The following is a 26,160-nucleotide window of genomic DNA, read 5'->3' as shown; positions in this document are numbered from 1 at the left end:
TTTTCTTAACCGCGTGGTTGTAAATTCTCGTTTTTTTTTTATAATATCTTGAAAAAAAAACAGGAATTATCGTCATTCAGCTGACTTTGTTCACTTGTGTGAAAATTTATGAGCGCGTATCTCCTTTTTTAACTTTGTGGTTATTCCAGGTACCTGGAGTAGTGGTAGTTTAGATCATTTTGCAGAAAATTTGGTGCTACTCGTGCCAAAACGGTGCTGGTATCGGTCGTGATCATCTTTGAGGCACTGTCTGGATTGGATGACCAACATAATACTGTTCAGAGGTAAGTTAATCATTTTTCATTTTGATATTTTTTGTTTTTTTTTTTTTAAATAATTTTTTTTTACTTCTACAGAATTTTCTAAATCAACCCGGTAAGAGCACCCGCAATTGTGTATTTTTTACTGCAAAATAAGTGTAGTGGTAGTGTTTGCACCAGAGCTAGCATCAGAAATCGTGCTTAATGAAAAAGAATTGAAATAAATAGTATTTACTGTGAAATTTCATTTATTTTGTATTGTTTTCAACAAAAATTAGAAAGAAAACATTTAAATACTAATACAAAACAATATCATTTCAAAACTAAACACATTTGACGTAGCATTCATCATCACATCCCGTTGAATTCACTAAAAATTCACGTAAATTGTAGATGATTTTCATAAAGCATCAATTCATATAGGGGACACATATTCTTTTCGTAGAATCTATGTGATAACCAATTGAATAAAAATTGTGTAGTTTTTCACGTAGCCACAACGTGCAAATTATTTTGGGTGTTTTATATCATGACTGAAAAAAGTGTTAGCCAAATACCAAGAATGAAGTAGGTAGAAATATTTCTTACAAAAACAATAAATGTTTTTTTTTTTCATATTTTTTCATGAATCATCATACGATAACCTTCATTTCCTAGTAAAAAAAAAAGTTCAATCAATCGACTAGTTTTTAAGATACACGTATTCATAACTGTCCTATTTCTAAATGAACAGCAAAATGGCAACGTGGACCTTAAGCAGCTGTCCAGATTTCTGTTCAATTGAATCATTTCAAGCGCTCGAAAGCGAAATGACGCTACAATTATTTAAATGAAATAGCTGGTGTGAATGAAAGCGTAATTTGAATGTTTAGGTATATAATCGATTTTTCCTGCCTCGATACCTTTAGGAAAAAAATCTGAGTACTAATCTCCGAAGGAATCGAAAATCGAATAAAAATATCGCGTCATGAGATAGTCGGTCATATTATTTTTACTAACCGGATGCAATCCTTTCGGATCTGCATAAAATCATCGCTCATTTTCTTCCCCCCAATTTTAATGGCTCTTTAACGCTCCAGGATTCGAACTGCTGCGGGACAAATTCGAAAACAGAACCGGAATTAAACCTCACTGCAACTTTGGGTGGCGACTTTGGAATTGATTTCGCCCAAAAAAAGATGACGTCGAAATTCTGTCGTCATTCGAGACCCTCTTCGGCGGCACAAAACAGGTTCTCTTTCTCGGATTAATTTCGATTATGCGAAATCTCAAATTCTGGTGGATCTCTTTCTTTACTTTTTTTTGTTGGCTCCGATATTATGAAATCCGTATGCTAAGATTCTGGAAAATCAGGTTTGGTAAACGGCCCTCGTCAATGTAAAGTTAGGAAATTTTCATATTTTAGCTCGAACTTGACCGTTCATTTTCGACAGTTGCTGTTGAACTTTGTGCGCACTAAGATGATGGTTCGGGGTGCAAGTCTTGGAACAGTTATTTTCCTTCTTATTAGTTTGACAAGTGGTAAGTGTGAACCGAAGAATAAAAAAGGTTATAGATGGCACTTGGACTGTAATTAAACAAACTTCACTAGTGATAAGATGTGACCAGTGTTTCGTGGTAGCTTATAAGACAAGCGTTAATTTATTTCTCCAGCAAGACCACATATCGAAGATGAGCTAGTAGAAATCAAGGATGATCTGGGTTCCGTTTTCACCGATGAGATTCCTGCAGATTACTTCCAACGAACAGATTTGCAAGGTATGTATTCTATAATCAGTAAATGCCCAAAAAAGGTTCTAGCTTTTTTTTAGCTCATTCTTGTTCAGTTACGGTGCGTTACAATCCTTCCTTATTCTAACGACAAAGAGTTTAAAAAGTTTTTCAAATTCTATTGAAAAATTTTACCATATATATTTTGTAGAGTAACTTAAAAAAAGACTTGTGCAAAATTTCAGCTCGATCGGACTGGATTTAAAAAAAAAACCTCAACGCGCTCAAAGTTTTGAGGTTTCGACCCTCGAAAATCGCCAAAGTATTTCGGATAAATCGAAATTTTAGTTTTGACAAAAAATGACTTCAAAATGCTTATAACGTCGAAATCTGGTGTTATCTCAAATTTTTTTTTCCATAAAAATCGATTTAGAAAGTTAAAAATCGCCAAAAAGGGACTAAAGGAAATCGGAAAAACCGAAATTTCAATTTTGATGCCAAATGGCTTACAAATGCATGAAACGTCGAAATCTGGCGTTATCTCAAAAACAAATTTAAGCCAAAATTCGACTTTTTGGGACTTATTATAACTTTGTTTTATTTATGTAACGTAAGATTACAATCTTTTAAAATGTTACAATGTTGTGGATGTTTGTTGATTTTTTAAACTAATATGCAAATCGTTCCATTTTCGCAAATCTAATCTAAATCATGTCGTTTTACTCCATATATACTTCTAGCAGACTTCTTTTAAACTCTGATTTCTTGTTGATTAGTTTTAAATTAGTTGGGAAACTATTCCGAACTTAGTCAGTTTTCCGAAAAACCCGAAACTTTGAGCGCTTTGAGCGCTCCTCAAATCAAGACCGATTGAGATGAAATTTTGCATAGGTCTGTTTTTTGGGCCAATCTACGAAATGTATATGGTCGGTTTTCGAAATTTCACATGACCTATTTGGCTGCCACCCTAATGTGAACTTGTATACACCTTAAAGTGTAGTTTTTTTTTCAAACTTTTAGGCTATGATAATGTTTTTTGATACTAGGCATGATGAAAAAAGCTAAAAACATTGGTAGAATAAGATAAAATATATCGAATTTTTGATAAAAATTAAACTCCCCTCATGGTGTCAACTCGTACGGTCGTGCGCTGGACCTCTGCTTTGCGAATGATGGACCTCGTTTACCGGCCATCGAATTCGCTCCAGCACCGCTTGTTAAAGTAGTCCCACATCACCCTACTCTATTTGCATCACTTGAAGTAACTAGACTGAACGCTACAGTAGAGAAACCAGCGACCTTCTACCTTGACTTCAAGAACGCTAACTTCGACGACATCTCTCACATTCTGGGCACTATCGACTGGGTATCTGAGCTTGATCTTTCAAATCCCAAAGCTGCAGCTGATACCTTTTCACACATTCTGAATTATGTCATCGATCGCCACGTTCCTAAACGCTCTAGCGGCGGAAACATACGAATCCCCTGGATCACGACTGAACTGAGACAACTGAAGACAGCAAAAAGATGTGCTCTTCGAAACTACAAGAAGCAAAAATCATCCTACACTAGGGATATATACCGTAAACTTAACTCCGTTTATAAAAAAAGCCAGTGAACGTTGTTACCATAACTATCTACGTCGCGTACAACGCAACCTCAAGTCTTGCCCAAAATTTTTTTGGAAACACGTAAATAGTCAGCGGAAAGAACCTGGTATACCTTCAAACATGTTTTTGGACGGAATAACAGCGAACTCTGACCGTGGAATCTGCGATCTCTTCGCCCAAAAATGTCCCAGTATCTTCACTTCAGCTTCAACATCCCCACAACATTTAGCTAGCACTGTCAGGAACGTTTTGCAATTGGGCTTTTCAATAAATGGTATTGAAATCGAAGAAGCAGTCATCTCTAGAGCAGCAGCGAAGCTTAAGAATTCCTTTTCTACGGGCCCGGACGGGATACCAGCTGCTTTTTTAAAAAGGCTCTATCTAGCTGTTCGACTCATTTTTTCAAGCTAGATAGAGCCACCTTCCCTCTACTATGGAAGGAAGCTTACATGTTCCCGGTACATAAAAAAGGAAATAGGAGAGATGTTAACAATTACCGTGGAATCTCTGCCTTATGTTCGATTGTAAAACTATTCGAATTGGTGGTTTTGCATCCTTTCTTCACGTACTGCAAAAATAACATCTCCAATGATCAACACGGATTCATGCCCAAACGCTCTACGACAAGTAACTTGCTAACGTTCACCTCTTTTGTGAATCATGAGATTGCCATCGGAAAACTCGAACGCTTAGGATTCTGTGGTACTCTACTCGGCTGGTTCCGCAGTTACTTAACTGGTCGTAAATTGACTGTTCGAACGGGTGACACCTTTTCCAGGCAGTTTCCTGCCACCGCCGGTGTGCCTCAAGGTAGCCATCTCGGACCGCTTTCTTTCCATGTCAATATATAACACTTGTCTGGCTACAATCGCAGGGTGATTGAAATTGAGAGAGAAAAGTTATTTATTACGTCCCAAACAGAATAGTATTTTTTTCATCTAGCAACACTTCTGAAAAACCCAGTACAAAGGTCAGAAACATTTTTGTATTGAGAAAGTTACTGACTTTAGAGTCTTGAAACGATTAGAGAAATAAATGAACTGGTTTTGCCAAAACTTATTTTGCATCTTAAAATATGTTTTCATATTATTCAAACATGAGAAAATGATATAGAACCCTTTTTATATATTTTAAACATCTCCCGTTCTACTTTTTTAATCTTACGTCTCACATTTCGCAGTTCAACTCTCATAACTAAAATTTCAAGTCTCACATGTCGCGTTCACGTTTCACGTTGTACGTCGTATCTCACTTTCTCACGTCTTGTGAGTCTATCTCACGTTTCACGTCTCTCGTCTTTCATCTCATCTTCTCATGATATCTAAATATGAACAATATACGATTTCTACTCGTTAAGCCATTTACATTTAACCAGTACCAGTGAGCCATATTGTATACACACGAGGGTGACCCAAAAAAATTTTTTTTTTGTTTCGATTAAAGTCATTTTACCATATTTATGGCATTCGCGACTTTATCAACGTTACAGTTGGCGGATCGTTATTGAAAAACTTATCTACAACTGTGTTCAATATTTACTCTTGGGCTCGAACTCGCGGACATCGGCTCAGGAGACAACAGGCTTGCCAACTGAGCTATATCACAAGCCCTGTGATCCAAAAATAGAGATATGTTCCGGAATCAAAACCTTGGTCGTGTATTCGTTCCTTGTCCTACCAGAAGACATTATCTGACATTCTTCAAAAAAAATGTGTAAACTAACGTCTAGACTATTCTAAGAAAGCCACATTTGTAGAGCAATCGAGATTATAGTGAGAAAAATAGCTAGCTTGTAGGAAACTCGAATGGTTGCTTTCCTATTATTCGAGAGTTCATAATTTAAGTGAATAACGCCTCGTAGATATTTCCTCAGGAAATGTCTAGGAGCATATGAGGTGTTACTAACACAACCCTCTTGAGATACTTGAATATATTTTAGCTTAGCTTAGCTTGATTGACTACTCACATCCACCTTTGAACATTGAACCCGAAATGCTTCATTATATTTTTTTAGTAATAAATTACATAATATTGAACAATTCCGTTGAATTTCTTAAGGATACTTCATCAAAACTCTTTATTGGTAATACAATTATATTGAATCAAATGCTTTTCGAATCCCATGATCGCAGGCGTGGCTCAGTAGAACGAATTCCACATCGGGAATGGTTACAACTCCGTGATTGACAGAGGCCACCAATTTTGTTCAAGGGTCAAATGAATGGTGCCTGTGACTGACAACACATTCCCAAGGCCCAAAACTGATGCTTTCTCTTTAATCATCAATAACGGCGCCGGCTACGTCCTTGTTGTCAATAGATAGTTTGGAAAAGAGAGAAAGGGATGAAAGAAATAATTTATGCTTTAGGACCGACCGTCTGCGTCCTAGCAAATAATTTTGTTCTGGGAAGTGGGTAAAAAGATATGATCTGGAGACACTTTTGACTAGTGTGATCTGATTCTGAGCATCCTATTCTTCTATTTTCTTGAAGACAAATCATCTAACCAAATGTTACAATTCAAATAAATTAAGTGTATTAAAAAAATCCTAAATTAAATCCATCAATTACTAGCTCGTATTCTACACTAGAATTTCTATCTTATTAGTGAATGTGCTTTTCTTTTTAAAGAATTTATAACAACTACAAAAGAATTTATACCAACTTGTCAAGCATGCATCTTTCAATTTGAATATGCCTTAGATAACATTAGTTTACACCATTTTTGGACTAAGTAAACTGAAGGTCATTTTTAATGAAAAATCGGGTGCTGAATCCGAAAATTAAACTCAAAAAAATCTCAGTACAACCGTTTTTGAGTTATGCTCCAAATGTGAAGTTTTGGAAAAATAAAAAAAAGTTCATGTACTTACAATAAAATGTCTCGGATGTCATAACAGGAATTTGAAATCCCCCTTTTGCATATTGAAGGTGAATAAATTTTCTATCGATCATCTGAACACTGTTTTTGCGTATGATCAACAGAATTGTTGATATCTTCGGGTGAAATGTTTGTCTCAACTTAGGCTTTAAGAAAATCTACTATCAAAAACAATCGGCTTGTGATGAAAAAGTTATTGATGAAAAACCAGTATTTTTCGTTCCTCCCGGGCAAAATAGCTTAAAAGTTTATTCACGTTTGAGACTCAAACAACCCCTCCCTATGCACAGTGGTCCAAAAGGGTCAAAAGTGGAACTTTTTTCATAGTGTGTTTGTCTTTGAATATAGCTTAAAGCCTGCTTCATTTAATATTGGAACAAATTCTTTTGCTCATTGTGGCGCTCCTAGTGGACGGATTTGGAAACTTTTTTCACCCACGTGTCGGGAAATTCATCACCTTTCACCATGTATTTATGTCATAACACCAAACGATAGCATTTTGTAAACAACCGCCATGGAAGCCGAACGGAGAGATCAAATTGTGCACAGTTTGGAAAAGAGAGAAAGGGATGAAAGAAATAATTTATGCTCTAGGACCGACCGTCTGCGTCCTAGCAAATAATTTTGTTCTGGGAAGTGGGTAAAAAGATATGATCTGTAGACACTTTTGACTAGTGTGATCTGATTCTGAGCATCCTATTCTTCGTTTTCTAAGTAAACTGAAGGTCATTTTTAATGAAAAATCGGGTGCTGAATCCGAAAATGAAACTCAAAAAAATCTCAGTAGAACCGTTTTTGAGTTATGCTTCAAATATGAAGTTTTGGAAAAATAAAAAAAGTTCATGTACTTACATTAAAATATCTCGGACGGCATAACAGGAATTTGAAATCCCTCTTTTGCATATTGAAGGTGAATAAATTTTCTATCGATCATCTGAACACTGTTTTTGCGTACGATCAACAGTATTGTTGATATCTTCGGGTGAAATGTTTGTCTCAACTTAGGCTTTAAGAAAATCTACTATCAAAAACAATCGACTTGTGATGAAAAACCAGTATTTTTCGTTCCTCCCGGGCAAAATAGCTTAAAATTTTATTCACGTTTGAGACTCAAGCAACCCCTCTCTATGGTCAGATCTTCCTGAAATTTGGCATATGACCTTTTGGTAAGCTAATAAATAATTTTGACTTGCAGCGAGTGAGATTTATCATGTTTCATTCTTCCTATACTATAATAAGTGTACTGCAGTTCGTTAAATTATTAAAAACTACAAAAATATTGTTATGGTAAAGTAGCCATAACTTCTTCAATTTTCAACCGATTTTGATCAATAACCACTTGAAATCTTTCTTCATAAAGTCACTACCCAAGTAACCAAAAGTTCCATAGAATGGTCTCTTAGAAGCTTACTCAGCCCTGATTGAAGGCTTTATAGCGTTCTACTCAGCTGAAATTTTAAGTTCTTATTGATACTTTCAAGTTCCATAAATAAAGCTGAGTAGAAGGCTACTCAGCTTCAAATGAAACTTTGAAAAAAAAAATCTCGCAAATATAAAGCGTTACTTTTTTACTTCGAATTCGGATCTGATTTAATCTATATTACTATTTATATTTGTTTCTATTTTCAACAATTTTATACTTACTTGAAAAATTTTCCTGTATGGAGATTTGAACCAGAACCTGTGGAATGAAAGCTGAGCACGTTACCTTTGAACCATGGCTGTTTTCTGGTTCAATTGTATTTAAAACATCTATTTGAAATAATTTACGGGTTATCCTTTTAAAAGTAGGCGCGATGAAAAATAGTAAACAATCAGCTTCAAAAAGTATAAACAGAAGTTGTGAAACGAGGACTGCCGTACGAAATAAATTATCCTTGCCTCAATTTTGCTCACCATGAATAGGATAATATCCGTGTAAGTCGTATCCACATTTAAATCTGAACGTAAGTGCACGAACTAAATTTTTTTTTTGTAACATATGTATCTCATTGTATAATGTTTATTTGCAGTTCAGAAAAGGAATATACCTAAATATGTGGGCCGTGAACAAGCCGCTGCAATTTCTGTTACAAAACAATCCAATTTTAAAAAAACTGCAGATATAGATTCTACATGAGGAAGTTGTAATTTGTTTCTAGTTTTTTTATATTTTCCTAAATTAAAACACATTTCATGTACATTTTAGATTGGCTGAAACCAAAGAAAACAAAATTGAAGAAAATTATCAATTTTTACGGCAAATCCTCGCATTCAACGTTGGAATAATGATGAGCTCAATCGACCCACATTTCCTAAGTGTCCATCAATGAACTTCTCGTCAAAATAATCTGCCTTTAATGTTTGTTGGAATGTACTAGGTGCTGGATGTGTCGTTAATGTTGCTGTGAGAGTTACTTTCATTGAAAAGGGAAACAAGAAGAATCGGAATTACTATGTTTCTACTAATGCGAAATCGTAAAAACTATGAAATGTAGTCTGATAGTGAATATTCATATGTAATTAACCTAATAATATACAATCGCTGATAAATATGCATTTCCCAAATAATTTTTACTTTATTTATGCTTCTTCCTCCACCCATTTTTGTCCAATTCACCATCGAAGTAGGGATAATGCAACTTTTTTGGGAAAACTTATGAGCATGATAGATCGAACTGTTACCAATTAAGAATGTTCCAAAACTAAAGAGTTTGTGTTTGACAACTCTGGTTCAAGGAAAGCTGGTGCTGAAATTTGACTTTTAATTAGTAAAATATTCTCATAATATTATTTTCTTTTCTCATTCCATTTTGTTCCAATAGCCGGCGACGGTAATCAAGCAAACCATTCTTTCTTATTTTTTGTAAATAATCCATTTTTGTTCACAAATTGAGAATGCTTTCGAAATTTTTTTTAAGAGAATGTAAACAAACCATTTGAAAATTTTGACACAACTCAATTCGCATTGAAGTTCCATAGAAGTTCCGCATAGAACCAAAAAGTTCGTAAGAAGTTCCGCCAAGGAACCAAAAAGTCCGTAAGAAGTTCCGCATGGAATCAAATAGTTCGCAAGAAGTTCGTAACGAAGCACGATAAGCCGAGTTGATATCCGAACTTTTTAAGGTACTTAGAACGCAGAAATATGTTATATGCTACTTGTTTAGACTTTTTATGTTCGTTCAGAAGTCCAAATGAAGCACTTAAGGAAAACGGATTTTATTTCTCTCGAGTACCTTTTACTCAGCGAAATGTGAACTTAAAACGTACAAGATTAAGTAGCTATGTGACTTTTGGTTACTTGGGTAATATCAACAATACTGATGATCATACGCAAAAACAGTGTTCAGATGATCGATAGAAAATTTATTCATCTTCAATATGCAAAAAAGGGATTTCAAATTACTGTTATGCCGTCCGAGATATTTTAATCTAAGTACATGAACTTTTTTTTCCAAAATTTCATATTTGAAGCATAACTCAGAAACGGTTCTACTGAGATTTTTTTGAATTTCATTTTCGGATTCAGCGCCCGATTTTATATTAAAAATATGGTCAGTCAATCAAGTTCACGATTTTTTTTAAATTTTGTAAACTAGTGTAATTAGTCAAAAATGATTAAAAAAGAAATTCCTGGATTTACCTAGTTCTATGGACTCTGTTAAGTTCATTGTGATCGGTTACTGTGACTGTGATGTGACTGTATTGGAATATAACTGCATGTAAAGATTATGTCTACTTTTGGGCGTTTTTCATCTTATGTACACGACTTTCGGTCGCAAATTTTTTTATTGCAAACTTACTTATATAACCTATCTATTTTTAAAAAGAACGAAAGATAAAACTTCTGTACAATGGAATTGAAAAACTTGCGATTTTTTGTTTAAATGTCGGGACAATAGTGATATAAAATAATAAATTAAAAAAAAGAAAAAGATACTTAGCTAACTCTGTCTGAGTTTCGTAGTAAACGGAACTTGATGGTAGATTCTTAGCATTTTTAGTTTCAATACCAATTCAAATTGTTAACTGGTATCGCACGGATCCTGTAGCCATTATTGCATCGCTACCCCCGTTACACCAAAATTTAGGAGCTTTGGACAATGTTTTCACAAGCTTTTACCACAAGAGCTTTTTAGCACAGAAAACCTTGCCGTAATTCTTCTATCTTTTTATCTCTTGGCGCTAATAACTATTTTAAAATAACACGCAATGGAAAAGAATTTATAGAAAAATTTCACTACACACGAAAACAGCGCTATACCACGCGATCGACGAACTATACCGAGCATGCGTTTGATAATTTAAAATGCAAAATAAGGTACACCGGGGCAAGTGCAAACTCGGGGCAAGTGCAAACGATCAACTTTTCTCTGTTACAAAAAAAAAATATATATATTTCTTCTTCTAGAAGTTGTTGTTGTTGTCCAAACCAACAATCTGACATAGATAAACTGAACTTTCTTTCAATTATTCACTAAAAACACGGCACTGTTTGATTACACACGAATTCAAGTACGTACTAGACATGAAAAGTGTGTTTTTGTTTTGCTTTTTTTGGCTACAAAAAAGGGCATTCAAATCCGATTTTTCGTCGAAAGGTGAGTGTTTGGGACTGATATTCAGGTGAAAGCAGAAAATTTATGATAAATTTTCAATAGACCCTAAAAATTGTGAAAATAATATTCACTCCTGTCAACCCACACTGCGGGGCAAGTGCAAACGACACTACCGGGGTAAGTGCAAACGCACCTTTAAGCCATGTAACATCAGACATTAAAAAAAATCATCTCAAAAATGGTTCAGCATTATATTAGAGTGGTCAGAAAGGGTATCCAAAGTGTTGTATCTGAAGCGGATATTCAAAATTCCGTAATGCCTTGGCAAATGAAGGTATTTTGCTTCAAATAACAGTCAGCAAAACTGAAGTTCCAAAAAGTAATTAATATAGCAGAAAAACTGCAAATACATAAAAAAAAAGTTGATGAAACATACCGGAACATGTATTAAATTCGTTTAAGTAACGATACACTGACGCATCTTTGAATAAGTTTGGAAAAAGCATTGCGTTTGCACTTGCCCCCATAAACGGGGCAAGTGCAAACTTAGAAATTTTTTCACAAAAGTGCCGTTATTTTTTACCAACATTTTTTAAGAACCATTTTAATGATGCAACGAACGATAATTGATAATTTTTGAAGATTTACATATTTTTCTAGGACATGTGAAAGTTGAACTATGGTGAAAACCGTTTGCACTTGCCCCGGTGTACCTTACATAAATTTTCGAATAAAATTATTGACAAAATTTTCACAGACGAAAAAAATGCGTGTTGACGCTTCAGCACACGCCTACTCCTCCTTCCTGAGATACTTAAATATAGTTTCGCAGAAAAAGTATCTTACTAATAATGCTTCCTTCATCCCTCATTGACTACTAGGATGTGGCCGACGCCGTTATTGATCTTTTTTTTAAAGAAGAGTATGAGTTTTGTCCATTGCGAATGGATTGCTGATCCGAAGCTTCATTCTTTTGGCCCTTGTACAAAACTAAGAGAAAATGGAGGCATTTTTGAAGACTAATTAAAGCATTTCGGGATTAATGATTTAAGGTGGATATGAGTTGTCGAACAAGTTAAGCTAAGCTATCTCCAAGCCGGAGGTAATACTTTTTGCACTTAACGATTTATTTTTTTAAACTTTCTATTCAAAAAGACTGCCATGCCAGGTTCCACAAACGGTCGGTAAATCAATACCGGCAGGCCATGTTCGACGGGGTCAGCGTGAATGGGACCGTTTTTCCGCATCTGGCCCTAATCGGTTACCGAGGACGAGGCAGCGACGAAATCGAGTGGAAGTGTAGCGGCTCCCTGATCGCGAAGCGCTTCGTCCTGACGGCATCCCAGTGCACCAAAGGCGAGTGAGTATCTCTGGTTGAATGAGTTTCATTGAGGACATGTAATGGTTTTTTGCTTATTTTAATTATTGAAGACGCGCTCCAGAGGTCGTTCGTTTAGGAGACGTCGATTTGACGTCCGCGGATGATGATCACTTTGAGCAGCAGTACAAGGTTATCAATGTTTTCAACCACCCGGATGTGAAATCAATGGCTCACAACTTGGCTCTTCTGGAGTTGAATCAGGATGTGAAGTAAGTTTCAGTAGGTACTTGTAAGTTAGTGAAGGGTTTAATGGATAGTTTTATGTGCAAAGGTTAACACCCGGTGTATGCCCGGCATGTATCTGGACGAAATCGGCGTATCCTTACGACTGGTACGATCTTGGTGCGAACGCAAATTCTTCACTATTGAAGACTCAGTTGGCTCCCGTTGAATACGCCGAATGTACTACAAAGTTGAAAAATCTCTCCAAGAAGGTACACAAAGATCAGCTTTGTGCCACGGGAACTGCAAGCGATTCGTGCCAGGGGGATCTAGGAGGACCCATCCAGATTTCGATGTTTACCTACGAGCATTTGGCACCCTTCTTGGTTGGAATCGTAACTTCCAGAGGATACTGTAACAGCGAAGATACCGACATTTACCAAAAAGTAGCCCCCCATCTAAAATGGATAAAATCTATTGTCAAAGAATCGTTGGATCCCCTAGGTATTGTAAATTTTTAGTTAAAAAAAAAATATATCACTTCCCAAATAACTTGAAACGGTTCTTTTTCAGAGTGTATCCAAACCTACAGATCCTATCTGGAGCCAATGCAAATGGAAGGTGAAACGGAAGCTGTGGATCCTTACTTCAGCCGGGTTTACATCCACTGGGATGACAACAGAACTGACAACCTCTGTGGAGGAACGCTCGTTGATTACAACGTTGTCCTAACTTCGGCACATTGTACGTACAACATCCGTGGAGAAGAGCCTACGAAAATTTCCATCATCGATCACGAGGCGAAAATTGTGGAAATCGAGCGGCATCCAAGTTTCAAGAAAGGATCCTTCTACAACGATGTGGCCCTCTTAAGATTAGACCGATACGTGAACCACGCCAAATGGATAGCTCCTGCCTGCCTACCTTATCCGAGCGCACTCGAAGGGCACGACATTGCTCCGGAAACATTTTCCTGCCGAACGCCAAAAGCACCTTTCGAAAACAAGCTTCAAATATACATTCCCACCAGAAAACGTTGTACCGAGAATGACATATCCACAGACCAAAAGTACAAAGCACGTTTCTCGAAAGGCCTCGGGAATGCGATGAGTTGTTTCGGAACGGACTATCGGCTGGTTCCGGGTCTTGGAGAAATCGACAAGGGAGGACCTTTGCTGAGCCGGGATGAAACCATCATTTTCGGAGTAAATGCCTATGCAACGGATTGCGGTTCGTTCAATCCGTTGGTCACAACCAATGTAGCTCCGCTGATTCCGTGGATTGAACAGTTCACGCTCAAGCAAACGGAAAGCATTCAAACTGTGGAAGTTGAAATGGAGCCGAAAATGGAAATGAAGGTGGAGGTTGAAGTAAAAGAGGAAATGATTGATGAAGATATGATAACTACAACCGGGGTTTCATCCACAGACGAAACTGTAACGCTTGCCGAATAATGGTGGATTTTTTCCAACTGTTTGCCTATAAATAAAAGTTGACTGAACGCTTCAGTAAATCATTTAGTGATATTAACTTTGAAATGATTTTTTTTTTCAAAAAAGAAGAGTCCATAATCTATCATTAATCATCATTCATTTAAGTTCCAACACATGCAGTAACAGGCTTCGTTCTCCTGGATAATTTATTTTAACGTCAGATTTTATAAAAACAATTGTATGTTGCTTCCTGATGATAAACCTATGACTCCAACTACAACTCTTTGAGCCTACCTTCTTTTTGGGAGTGACAGGGTGTCCAGCGAGTTTAAATTTTCAAATTCACGTTTTTTTTTTCGGTTTTCCCGAATAACTTCGATTTTCCCGGTATATAATTGCATAAATAAAAATTTGAAGTGATTTTTTTAACCAAAAAAAAACACTCATTATAAATTTTGAAGGGATTTTTTACAGATAAAATATAAGCAGGTTGAAAAGCAAAGCTGGTATAACATAATACCAGTATAACCTTAAATATATCCTGCAAAATTTCGTCAAAAATTGTCCCCTTCTTCTAGTCGTTGATAACAACTTCGTACTTTGACTTTTTAAATTTACAATATGATCATGAACAATAAATTTCGGATTGAATTACTGATCCTTAAATCAAAATTTAATTTTAAATTGGGATACATATTCGATTTCAAGTTTAAATTGATTTTTGTTGGATAGCTAAAGATAGATATTCATTGCTACTGATTGATATTTTAATTGAAATTCTTCCTACGAAATTTATTTATTTATCAGATTCTAGGCTTCAGCCTTTGATCCTAACTAATCTATCATAAAAACATCTGAAGACTATTTTTTATCTGTTCTCTGGACATAGTCAGTTTGATTACATCAGCATGTGCGTTGTAAAGCGCCATCATTCTATTACGAGTGTAATTTTGTATTCGATTTGGAAGCTGAAACGGTCTCATGTTGCGCAAACTGCTACGTCCTTCATTTGGAGAAATTTGTGATACTAAATAAAGGGTGATACTGTCAAAATTTGGTCAAGGGAAAACGCGTGTAAATCGGTGAAATCGTTTATTTAAAAAATCAAATTAAATTTCTTTTTCAAGTTGAATTAGTATAAAATTCAGGAAAAATATTCAGTTAGGCTTACGCTTTTCCAAATCCGAATTGCCGGGCCTTACGCTTAACCCCTGCCATCAGATTTGGTACAGCCACCTTGTCCACCTTCTTCGCCGCAGAAAGTCAGTTTGCCTTGAACTGCTGCTCGTCCTTAGCAGTTTTGTAGGTCTTCTTTAGGTTCCGCTTGACAATATCCCAGTATTTCTCAATTGGGCGGAGCTCAGGCGTGTTGGGAGGGTTCTTGTCCTTGGGAACCACCTGCACGTTGTTGGCGGCGTACCACTCCATGGCCTTTTTACCGTAATGGCAAGATGCCAAATCCGGCCAAAACAGTACGGAACAACCATGTTTCTTCAGGAAAGGCAGCAGACGTTTATTCAAACACTCTTTCACGTAAATTTCTTGGTTGACAGTCCCGGAAGCTATAAAAATGCTGCTTTTCAATCCACAGGTACAGAAGGCTAGCCAAACCAGATATTTCTTCGCAAACTTTGACAATTTCATGTGCTTGAAAATATTTGCTACATTTCCCCTTCCTTTTGCCGTATAAAACTCCTGTCCCGGAAACTGCTTGAAGTCGGCTTGGACGTAGCTTTCGTCGTCCATTACCACGCAGTCAAACTTCGTCAGCATCGTCGTGTACAGCCTCCGGGATCGCGCTTCAGCTGTAGTATTTTGTTTATCATCGCGATTTGGAGTCACTACCTTCTTGTAAGTCGATAGTCCGGCTCGTTTTTTGGCTCGATGAACGGTTGTAGACGATACTCCCAGCTTATTTGCGGCATCTCGGAGAGAAAGGTTAGGGTTTCGCTTGAAACTACCGGCAACTCTCTTTGTCGTCTCAGCGGCATCCGGTTTTCGATTTCCTCCCGATCCAGACTTCCTGGCTGTCGACAAACGTTCCCCAAACACTTTAATTACATTTGTAACGGTTGATTTGGCAACTTTTAGCGATTTTGCATACGCAAAATTTTGATACGCTGCACTTCTTCCTTGGACGGCATTTTGACAACTGAAGAGTGAATTCCAAAATCAAAATAGGAGCAACATTCTACATACACACACACCTTCGAAATGAGAGGTGTTCAGGTTTTTTAAATGCAAAATTGAAAGAAATACGTCAAGTTGATATTGACCAAATTTTGACCGTATCACCCTTTATGACGAAAAGTACTTTCCACTGGTTAAGTCCTTTAAAAACAGCGCATCTGTTGATTTCCTCCGAGTTTCGAGTAACTCCAGTCCTACTAACATACACATGGATCGATATTCCGGCATTTCTTCTTGCCACCCAAGGTTCCTTAAAGCGTATTTCAGAAATCTTTTTTGAACCCTTTCAATCCTGTTTTCATGAACGTTATAATACGGCTGCCACACTATACTGGCGTATTCAATAGTGGTTCGGATAAGCCCAACATAAATAGAGACAACGGTGCACAGTGGGCCAGGAACCACACTTTTGCGGTCAAAATTGACTGCAGGCCAGAGGCTTCGTTGTAGCTCATCGGTGTCTTCGACAAAGTTACTCGACTATATTTACGCTATCTATTGATGGATTTGAATTAGTTCTATTTTTCTCCACAAGGTGGCGCCAAAATCTAACTTTTTACAGAAGTAAGATACAGGCATGGTTTCTTCTACAAAGTTGTTTATTATACCTTTCACATCAACTTTGTAAAACATTATTAAGCTCTATGTTGTGTATTTACCTTGCAAAAATAATAATTTACGGAAACCTTGCAAAAAATGGTTTTTTCTCACATATTTTTGTTTTAAGCTATTCAATACCCCAAATTTCCACAGTATTCGATTGGAATGGACTCAAGTGAGATGTTCTAGTGAAAAACTTATTCGTTTCGCAGATTATTTCTGTCAAAATCGCAAAAAATAGGTTAAAATTATACATTTTTCAAATTGCAATAACTTGCTTGCGTGCAGTTTGGCGCACCTCATTTTTCGAGGAGTGGCAGTTGTGATTATGATCTAAATGCATGTTGAAAATGTCGGTGGGTTCTCGTGGGTTCCTTGCCAAATGATTTGATAAAGTTGATTAATTTTTCATACAAATTCACATATTTTAAGACCTTTTTCATAGAAAACATCCGCATTTCTCGTAAAAAAGTCGAATTTTCAACGTTCAGTTATTGGATCAATCTTTTGCTTGTTGAGTCGATGATTGTATAAATAATTCGCACATTTTTCGCACTTTCAAATTTGAAAAAAAAAAATCAAATTAATAAAAAAAAATCTTAAACTATTTTTAACTTTTTTAATAGATTTGACCCAATGTGCTTAATCGTTAAATTAAGCATCGCAATTGACTAAATCAATAATAAAACGAAGAAAATTCGACAATTCTACGAGAAATGCGGATGTTTTCTTTGAAAAAGGTCTAAAAATATGTGAATTTGTATTGAAAATTAATCAACTTTAATAAATCATTTGGCAAGGAACCCACGAGAACCCACCGACATTTTCTACATGCATTTAAATCATAAACACAACTGTCACTCCTCGAAAAATGAGGTACGCCAAACTGCTCGCAAGCAAGTTATCGCAATTTGAAAAATGTATAATTTTAACCTATTTTTGCGATTTTGACAGAAAAAATCTGCGAAACGAATAAGTTTTCCAGTAGACTATCTCACTTGAGTCCATTCCAATCGAATACTGTGGAAATTTGAGGTATGGAATAGCTTAAAACAAAAAATATGTGAGAAAAAACCATTTTTTGCAAGGTTTCCGTAAATTATTATTTTTGCAAGGTAAATACACAACATAGAGCTTAATAATGTTTTACAAAGTTGATGTGAAAGGTATAATAAACAACTTTGTAGAAGAAACCATGCCTGTATCTTACTTCTGTAAAAAGTTAGATTTTGACGCCACCTTGTGGAGAAAAATAGAACTAATTCAAATCCATCAATAGATAGCGTAAATATAGTCGAGTAACTTTGTCGAAGACACCGATGAGCTGCAACGAAGCCTCTGGCCTGCAGTCAATTTTGACCGCAAAAGTGTGGTTCCTGGCCCACTGTGCGGTGTAAGGATTGTCTAGCTTGTTACAAATCCTGCTTACCATTCAACATGTTCAACATGTTTTGAGAAACTGAGTTCTTCGTCTAACTCGACTCCCAGATCTTTCACGGAGGATTTTCTAGCTATGGTTCAGCTATTCTCGAAACAACATTCGTGCATAATATTACTCACTTTCCGGGAAAAGGTTTTTTTTTTGTAATTTCTTTATTTGAAACGGCTCATACCTTTAGGCTTTAAGGAGCCAAACTCGTTTTGTTTGATTACAATTGTGTGCTTATATCTAGTTCACTTTTTGAAGAAAAGATAGAAGATAGACAGGGAAATGTGAAAATAAAAAGAATTATAGACGAAGATCAATAGCTTTCAGGAAAAGATATATTTCGAACATGTAGTCCAAGTCTATCACAGCCAGCACATCTCTCACTGGAACATAGGGTGGTTTTCCTCGGGCCCTAAGGGAGTCTTTAAAATTCGTTCTGGCGACAAGATGGACCTCGCACGACCAAACAATATGCTCGATGTCATGGTAACCTCGGCCACAACCACATAGATTGCTGCCAGCAATATCAAAACGATAGAGTACCGCGTCTAAGGAACAATGATTGGACATGAGACGGGAAAATATACGAATAAAATCCCGACTCAAGTTCAATCTATTAAACCATGGTTTAAGGCTTACCTTTGGGATAATCGAGTGGAACCACCGACCCTGCTCATCCTCGTCCCATTTGCGCTGCCAGTTGACAAGAGAGTTTCTTCGAGCCAAATAGTAAAATTCGCTGAAGACGATTTCACGTTGATACGTGTCGCCTTCCATCGCTCCCACCTTTGCCAGAGAGTCTGCCTTCTCATTGCCCACTATCGAGCAATGAGAGGGAACCCAAACAAAGGTGATGGTAAAGCGACGATTTGATAAAGCACTCAAATTATTTCGTATCTTCTCGAGGAAGTACGGCGAGTGCTTTCCCGGTTTTATCGAATGGATTGCTTCAACTGAGCTCAGACTATCCGCTACAATACAGTAGTGTCCATCTGGCCGTGATGCGATACTGTCCAAAGCCCAGTGAATAGCTGCTAACTCCGCTACATATACGGGAAAAGGTTTTGAGGCATTGATTTTCAATCCGAAACTGCTGAGACACTCTGAAAATCTATGAAGCGCATTTTGCAGGGTCAAACAATCCTTTGGCTGTCGCACTGGGAGGAACAGTTTTAGATCATCTGCGTATATCAACACAAACACATCATGCAGCACTCCGGGAAACTCGTTCATAACAGTGACGAAAAGAAGGGATCCCAAGTGACTCCCTAGTGGTACGCCGCTGTTGATCGAGAATACCCTGGATTTCGCATTCTCTATCTTCACAAATTGGACTCTTCCTTTCAGGTACGAACGAATCCACTGAAGACAAATTCCGGTGATCCCATTTTTTATTAGAGAAATTTGAGAAAAGATTCCGCTGAATCTTATTTTTTTTAAGTATTCTGAAATTTTATTTCGCTTCCCGTCTTGAATAATGGATAAGGTATTTTTTGGGTATCATTTAATTTTTATACAATGCGTTTTTATAGCCTGAATTATATGTGCTGGATTCTGAAATTTTTACCCGGCCATTATTTAGAAACAACACTTTAGTTCTGTTTTTCAAAGTTTAAGAAAAAAATATCCGAAAAAAATGCTTCCGAAAAACGATTGTAGATCAGCTACGAAAGGCAAAAAAAAATCACTTGTTGTCCAAGGAAGATTTAGTTGAAAGCTATACGTTACACATGAGCATACATTTAAAAAAATTAAGATCATGAACCACAAAAAATGTAAGAAAGTGGTGTACAAACAGTACTTTTCAATCAATGAACCGTCAAAATTGTTTCAGTCACACCGTGTTTAAAGAATGAGTCCGGTGAAAAGATGTTAAATGTTTTCCTAATTTTTTTTATTCTGCCAAGAAAAAAAAAATCTATCGTAATATCTGGTTCTTACATGATGCTTATCAACCACACACGGATTATCAATAAACAGAAAAGGCGGCTAACCAATAATTGTGATTCTTTAGAACACCGCCTGTCTAGTCTATAAAGTCTGCTTTATCTGATTAACACCTTTATCGAATAGCTGATAGTGAGTTGATATTCAATCAGTGTTATCAAAGTTCCGCCTCTTGAACACGAGCTTCGGAAACCTACCAATAATCTACCTATTCGAATATCAGATTGGCACTCCTTAAGAAAAGTTACTTAATCTTAATTCGCCTGATAATATTCGATGAAAAGATTCGTTCTGGATTAGACCGCTTTGCTTTCATTTTCGCTACAACGCGACACATAGCAAACACCGCTTAGCGTACAAAACAGTAAAATTGCTAAATACAATATCAATTCCAAGAGAAATCGAAAAGTAAATAACCATTTGATTTTGTGTAAATTATGATTTTGTTAATGAATGATTAGCTAGCATTAGCATGTAAACACCATGAGAATTGTAGTACGAGAACCGGGCTTGATTTCTCCTAGCAAAGCAAAATTAACATTCACCCGAGTTGGATGCACGTAATAGTGATGATAGTTAGCGATTACATTATCAGTGAAGCACTGAAATTATATGGGCTAGCGCATACCAAAGCGCTGAATCATTTGCTACTATAAACTTTTGGGGAACTGATAATATAGGGACTAGCTATTGAGTACAACATTTAATGTTCCGGATAGTGACTTCCGCCATATGGAAACTAATGAAATCGAGCAAACCGATTATCACGTTCCGTCCTGTGAATTTTTGTATTCACATGGGATGATGACGGAATCGACACATTACGTGGACATGATGTGTTTATTTGAAATCGATTTTTGTCCTCGCTGTCATCAATATATGCATGACGATTGAAAACAGGCCTTACTATTTTAGGAAATAAGGGCTCTAACTTACCATAAATTACAGCAAGGCCGGTTTCGTGAAGCCAGGACACACGCCGATGTTTGAACAGCCAAATGGTCAATACAGTTAGGGTCAGGAGAAAAGTGTACAGCAGCAGGTTCAGACTATCAATCTGATGGATTTTGTTGGCCTTGGCGTCTAGCTCGATATCCGTGGATTCCCCGTTACATCCACTATTCAAAAGCGTCAACAAGACGCATATAACCACGAACCACAAACTCACATCCGGACCAGACAAAGAAGATCGCTGGCGGATCATTTTTCGGGCTGGAACCTTTGCTCTTGCCATTGCACAACAAAACCAAAAACCCCCTACCCAGGCCACCCAGAGAGGACTTTTTCAAAGTGGGACAATGATTTTTCCTTCACCCACCACTGCGATTCGCGAAATGCGAATGCATCTAATTTCCTGCACGCACCACTATTTAGACACTTGATATACCGCACTTTTTCTCACGGAAGCGAACACAATCCCGAATTTAATCGTCCTACGACGGAGAATGAAAATTTTCCTGATGCGATTATGGCACTTTTTCACTATTTTTGTTTATCCTTTGACAGCTCGCGGAACAAAATCATAATTGTGGCATATCATCACAGGAGGACATATAAACATTAAAAAAAAAATTGGTTAGTCCGATTAAAGCAGCCATAAAATCAATTAAGAATATCGCAAAACTGCTATAAAGTAGTTATTTCAGAAGAATATTTGCCGAATCATTTAAAAGTATTTATTACTGGTTTAAGTTTATCACTTTACTTGCCTGTTTTTAAATTTATGACCTTTTCGTGTGATAAACCAGGTTGGTTGATAAGCTACACGCTAACGTTTTTGTAGTCGTTTCTGAGAACCGAATACTCAAGAATTTGTACTCAAAATCAGGTTTTGCTGAAACTTGCAAGTTCTTTTGTGGGATGCCAGTTTCTGTGATTCGTTTAATAATTTAACAAATTTCTAAAATTTAATGTTCATAAATTCGAGACGGTTTAATAGAAAAAAAAACTGAGATTCTATCTCGCGGGGCCTTAAAACAGAAAAAGCTAGTACAGGTTTTTGTGCCTGAACAGTTCATCATATTACAAAAGATTAGCAGAAAAAATCCATTGTAAATTGAACATTATATTCGATATAATATTTAAGTGAAGTGAGGTGAGCTTTCTTAAGTTGAAGTTGACCTTTCAAATTTAGGTTTATTGCAATCAAGGTTATAAGAACACAAGGTCCTCTGATTTTCAAAGGCGAGGAGAGCGCGGTGAGGATCATGCAGTGAATTTGTTTGTAAACTTCGGTAAATTTGTTTGAACTGAGGCCGTTGTTGGTAAAAAAAACTCCACGAACTCCGCAGTAGCAAAACCAAAATGACTGAATTGGGAATTTCAAATATCGTTACACCATACACCTTGACTGCAATTTCATTGAAAAGAAAAATTTCGTTGAAATTATTTACTTTGTGGACTACCGTTTTCTATTTATTTGGGTCGACAAAAATCAACAGTTTGCCAAAATTCAAATTTAGATCTCTGTAATTTATTGACAAAGCGAACACAAATTGAGAACAAATTAATATGTAAATAACCAACAACTTTTGATAGCTGGTAACACAGCTAACAGTGCCGATCATGCGTTTCGCTCCCTTCTCCGCATCCAACCCCTGGGTTGCCAGGTGCCCAGATTTGTCTGTAAAACCAAGACTTTTGACCCTTCGTCCAGATATTTGTCAGACACAGATTTTGCCCAGATTTTTGCTGAGAGTGCCCAGATTTTACAGATTTTCAAAATTGAGTGATGAAACCAAGATTTATGTATCGGATTTGATCCGTAAGTGTGCCAGATTAGACTGAAATCTCGCTTGTATTCATTGGTATTTCACCAAGCATTCATTACCAATTCTTTTTTTAATAAGATGAACATGATACGTGGTAGGAAACAGTGTTCTTAGCGCGATAATAACCTGAATACCACAGGAAAGCACCTCTCCCCCCCCCCCCCCCCCCCGCTCACACGCACCGTCAAATGTCTTATTTAGTATCAAATTTGTGATCTTCCCTGTGCACAGACAAACACAGACTTTTTTCGAAATTGCCCAGATTTTTACTCCTCAACACCTGGCATCCCTGTCCAACCCTCGCCTACACACTAAAACTGCAATTATTCCGCTCGGGATTATGGTTTAACGAACCACAGGGAAATTGCTTAGACATCACGAAACTCGAATTGAAATCCATTCGAATCTCGTGACACTTCATTACTCCTGAAATATGAGACGAAATTCCTACGAGTGCACAGGAACTCGAAGGAATCTCCTGAAAAACAGACAATGTGCTCCTGTAGCACGTTAGATACATTTGTTTTCCTTTTCTCTGTCGCTGTCAAACATTCTTTCTTTTTCCGTTCAAATCGTGACAATTAAACGCAAAGTCCGTTGTGAATTTTTGTCTATCCCGGGCTTTTCAGGTTGTTGCGCGAAATTTTGTTCGAAAAGTTTTACCTTTGAAAAGTGTAAAAAGAACAAGTGGAAACCCGCATACTAAAAAACTATATTTCAAATAGTCTATATACCATACATCAACGGCTTCTGAAAAAGTGATTGTCTCTGTAAACGCAGCTGTTCTGTTGAACTTTACTTCGACAACTATAAGAACGAAACATTAACGTTCATATATGAAAGTAAACCGTAAAAATGATCTCGAACCATTACTCATACCGTTCATTCCTTCTGTCAAACATACGTCCAAAATCAACGAAAAGCCGGTCAGAGATGCCAGATGGTTTGCACAAAAATCAGTACACATCAATGAAAATATCTTTTTATTGCTTCTCTGATACGATTCAAAGGTGTTTCAACAACAATAATTGAACTTGAAAGCAACATAATAAATGATACTATGATACATCTTTATTGGAGTTATATAACGGTAATTTTGGAATTAACTAGTTTCAACAGTAAGTTATGCAGAGTCACCCAAGAAACCATAATCATTTACAACTTGTTGAAATGCTATCCAAAAACAGCTTTACAGCTTCTCTGATCTCTGTAAGCTTGTTTTTTTTTGCGTTTAAATAGCTCGGGGAGCTGACGCTGGAAATGAAAATTAGAGATAGTTTGGAGAAGGAAAATTTTAAAGTTTAGAATAGGCAGCGTAGAATAGTAAGCGATCATGAGACGTTGGTTAGACCATCATGCACTTCATTATATCCATTCCGGCTGGATATTGACAGAATGCAGTTCAAGATAATAAACCAACCCCTCTTGATACCAGATACCAGTTATTTTTTATCAATGAAAAACAAAATTCAACCTGATTATGACCATAAAGAGAATTATATTTTTTATTTGTGCATTTGCATGCAAATTTATATTTAACACAGAAAAATAATAAATATCCATATTTTGAAAAATCTTCAAATTTGGCACCACTGGCTGTTTGACTGTCCGGAAAGAAAAACAACAATCTTGTTCAACTTTTGTCGCGTTTCAAATCGGCTTTTTTTTACTTGCTGGGTATTTTGCTGCAAAAACCGGATCTGAGGACCCCGGAGGACGCCAGTTTCAACAGCTGCCACCCTCAATTGCGGAGCCAGGAGGCTAATAAAAGCGGTTATAAACATCCGGCTAAGGCAGTGGCAATGTTCGTGGAAGTTTCAACACAAAGGGTACCGTGGGAGCATCGGATTGCTGTTTGTAACAGGTAGGTTTAGTTTCTAGTTAAGCAAAATTCCAACAAAACCAGCTTACAAAAAAAAAATAACACAAAAATCATATATCGAGAATATTGAGAACTTTTTTTTTCAATTTTTGCTTCCTTCAGGTTGTGGATGCCATCTGCTATCACAGCTTCCGACGTAGCCAAGGCCAGGAGAGTTGTCAGAACTGGATGGCAGTTCAAACAAGGAACGAAGCTTATATTTCGATTTTTAAAAGGTACGACAAAAATGAGGATGTTGTAAATAAAATTTAAATATCCATAAACGATTTATTCTCTCAATCCGAAAATTCCCAGCTATTCACACACGATTCCAAATAACGTACGCATAGCGTTCACTAGCGTTGTTGAACGTTATGACAAATCGTTTCAAGACTTCAACAGTAAATGTCGCGTTATAAACTTACTTCAAGAATTACTTCAACAATAACAGTTTGATGCTCTAAATACGTTTCCGTAAGCGATTTTTGGATTTTATCTTAACTGTTTGTACAAAAGTCGCCCCATACAATTGTTTTAACAGTTTTAAACAGTAACATAACTTAACGCCATATTCAACAGACCGTCGTTTTGGAATTCACAGTTAGTGGAATGTTTTTTACGATGTCAGATACCGTTTTCTAAAAGTTTATTTACGCTGTTCCAAATAGTTTTATAACTATTATAGTAACTGTTTGGTAACAGTTTTTTTTTATTCGGGAACGCACATCGTAGCTTGTACAACATCACCTCACTATCGAAACCGACCGACATTGCTGATTCCAGAGAAGCTGAAGATGGCTGCCAGCAAGTCAAGAAATCCGGCTCCCTCATCAATTATCAACACCAACCAACAGCCGCTCCTCAAGGGTAGGTCATCCAACAAGGGTCCCAAGCGCGACAGCGAAAGTAGTCTACTGGTAGTTCCGGAATACCAGCCAAATGCTTCGCCCACCAAAATTTCGTGTAAGTGGTTTCAATTTATTCATTTTTTTTTAACAAACGGCTGACATTCCCGCCGCGGGGGCAGTTGCGTCTAAGTAATTTTAATGTGAAAAATAAAATATTAAAAAATTGCTTTATAAAATGAAAAACATGTCTTTATTTTAATTGAAAAACATTACAAGTTTCCGAAAAGCAAGGGTAAGAGGGGTAAAAATTTCAAAATTTCATAACATCTCGGAAAGAACCCGCCACCTGCTCACAGGAGCAATTCAAAATTCCCTGCAAATTACAGGAAAACACCGTTTCGTACCTACAGGTGCATTTGACAGTTGTTTTCCTGTAGTGATTTTCTGTCCTGAAATCGTCCTGTAATTTCAGCTGTTGAAAATACAGGACGAAATCCTCCCGACCACAGGAGAAAAGATTAAGTGTGTACTTTTTGCCAA

At 36.8% G+C, this 26,160-nt stretch overlaps 2 protein-coding genes across 17 annotated transcripts in view; one reads left to right on the top strand and one right to left on the bottom strand.

The window, feature by feature from the left end:
- The window catches only part of LOC129742161 (sodium/hydrogen exchanger 7), a 301,385-nt gene extending 279,741 nt beyond the window's left edge, over window positions 1–21,644 (bottom strand). For all 16 annotated transcript variants that reach the window (XR_008736517.1, XR_008736518.1, XM_055734003.1 and 13 more), the window contains exon 1: window positions 21,077–21,644. Coding sequence is in view for 14 of the 16 variants with exons in the window: in XM_055734003.1 (XP_055589978.1) it covers window positions 21,077–21,374 (298 nt within the window). In the remaining 2 variants the exon portion in view is untranslated. The remainder of the gene's footprint in view (window positions 1–21,076) is intronic.
- On the top strand, window positions 1,705–14,032 carry LOC129742164 (polyserase-2-like). The gene is made up of 6 exons (XM_055734019.1): window positions 1,705–1,781; window positions 1,914–2,018; window positions 12,154–12,358; window positions 12,430–12,588; window positions 12,651–13,045; window positions 13,115–14,032. The coding sequence occupies exons 1-6, from the start codon at window positions 1,721–1,723 to the stop codon at window positions 13,993–13,995; spliced, it is 1,806 nt and encodes a 601-aa protein (XP_055589994.1). The 5' UTR covers window positions 1,705–1,720; the 3' UTR covers window positions 13,996–14,032.
- Window positions 21,645–26,160: the final 4,516 nt, after the last annotated feature.

This window comes from Uranotaenia lowii, chromosome 2, assembly GCF_029784155.1.
Source record: "Uranotaenia lowii strain MFRU-FL chromosome 2, ASM2978415v1, whole genome shotgun sequence".
Classification (NCBI taxonomy): domain Eukaryota; kingdom Metazoa; phylum Arthropoda; class Insecta; order Diptera; family Culicidae; genus Uranotaenia; species Uranotaenia lowii.
Note: the sequence above shows the minus strand (reverse complement) of the source record. Positions and strands in the feature narration are given on the sequence as shown.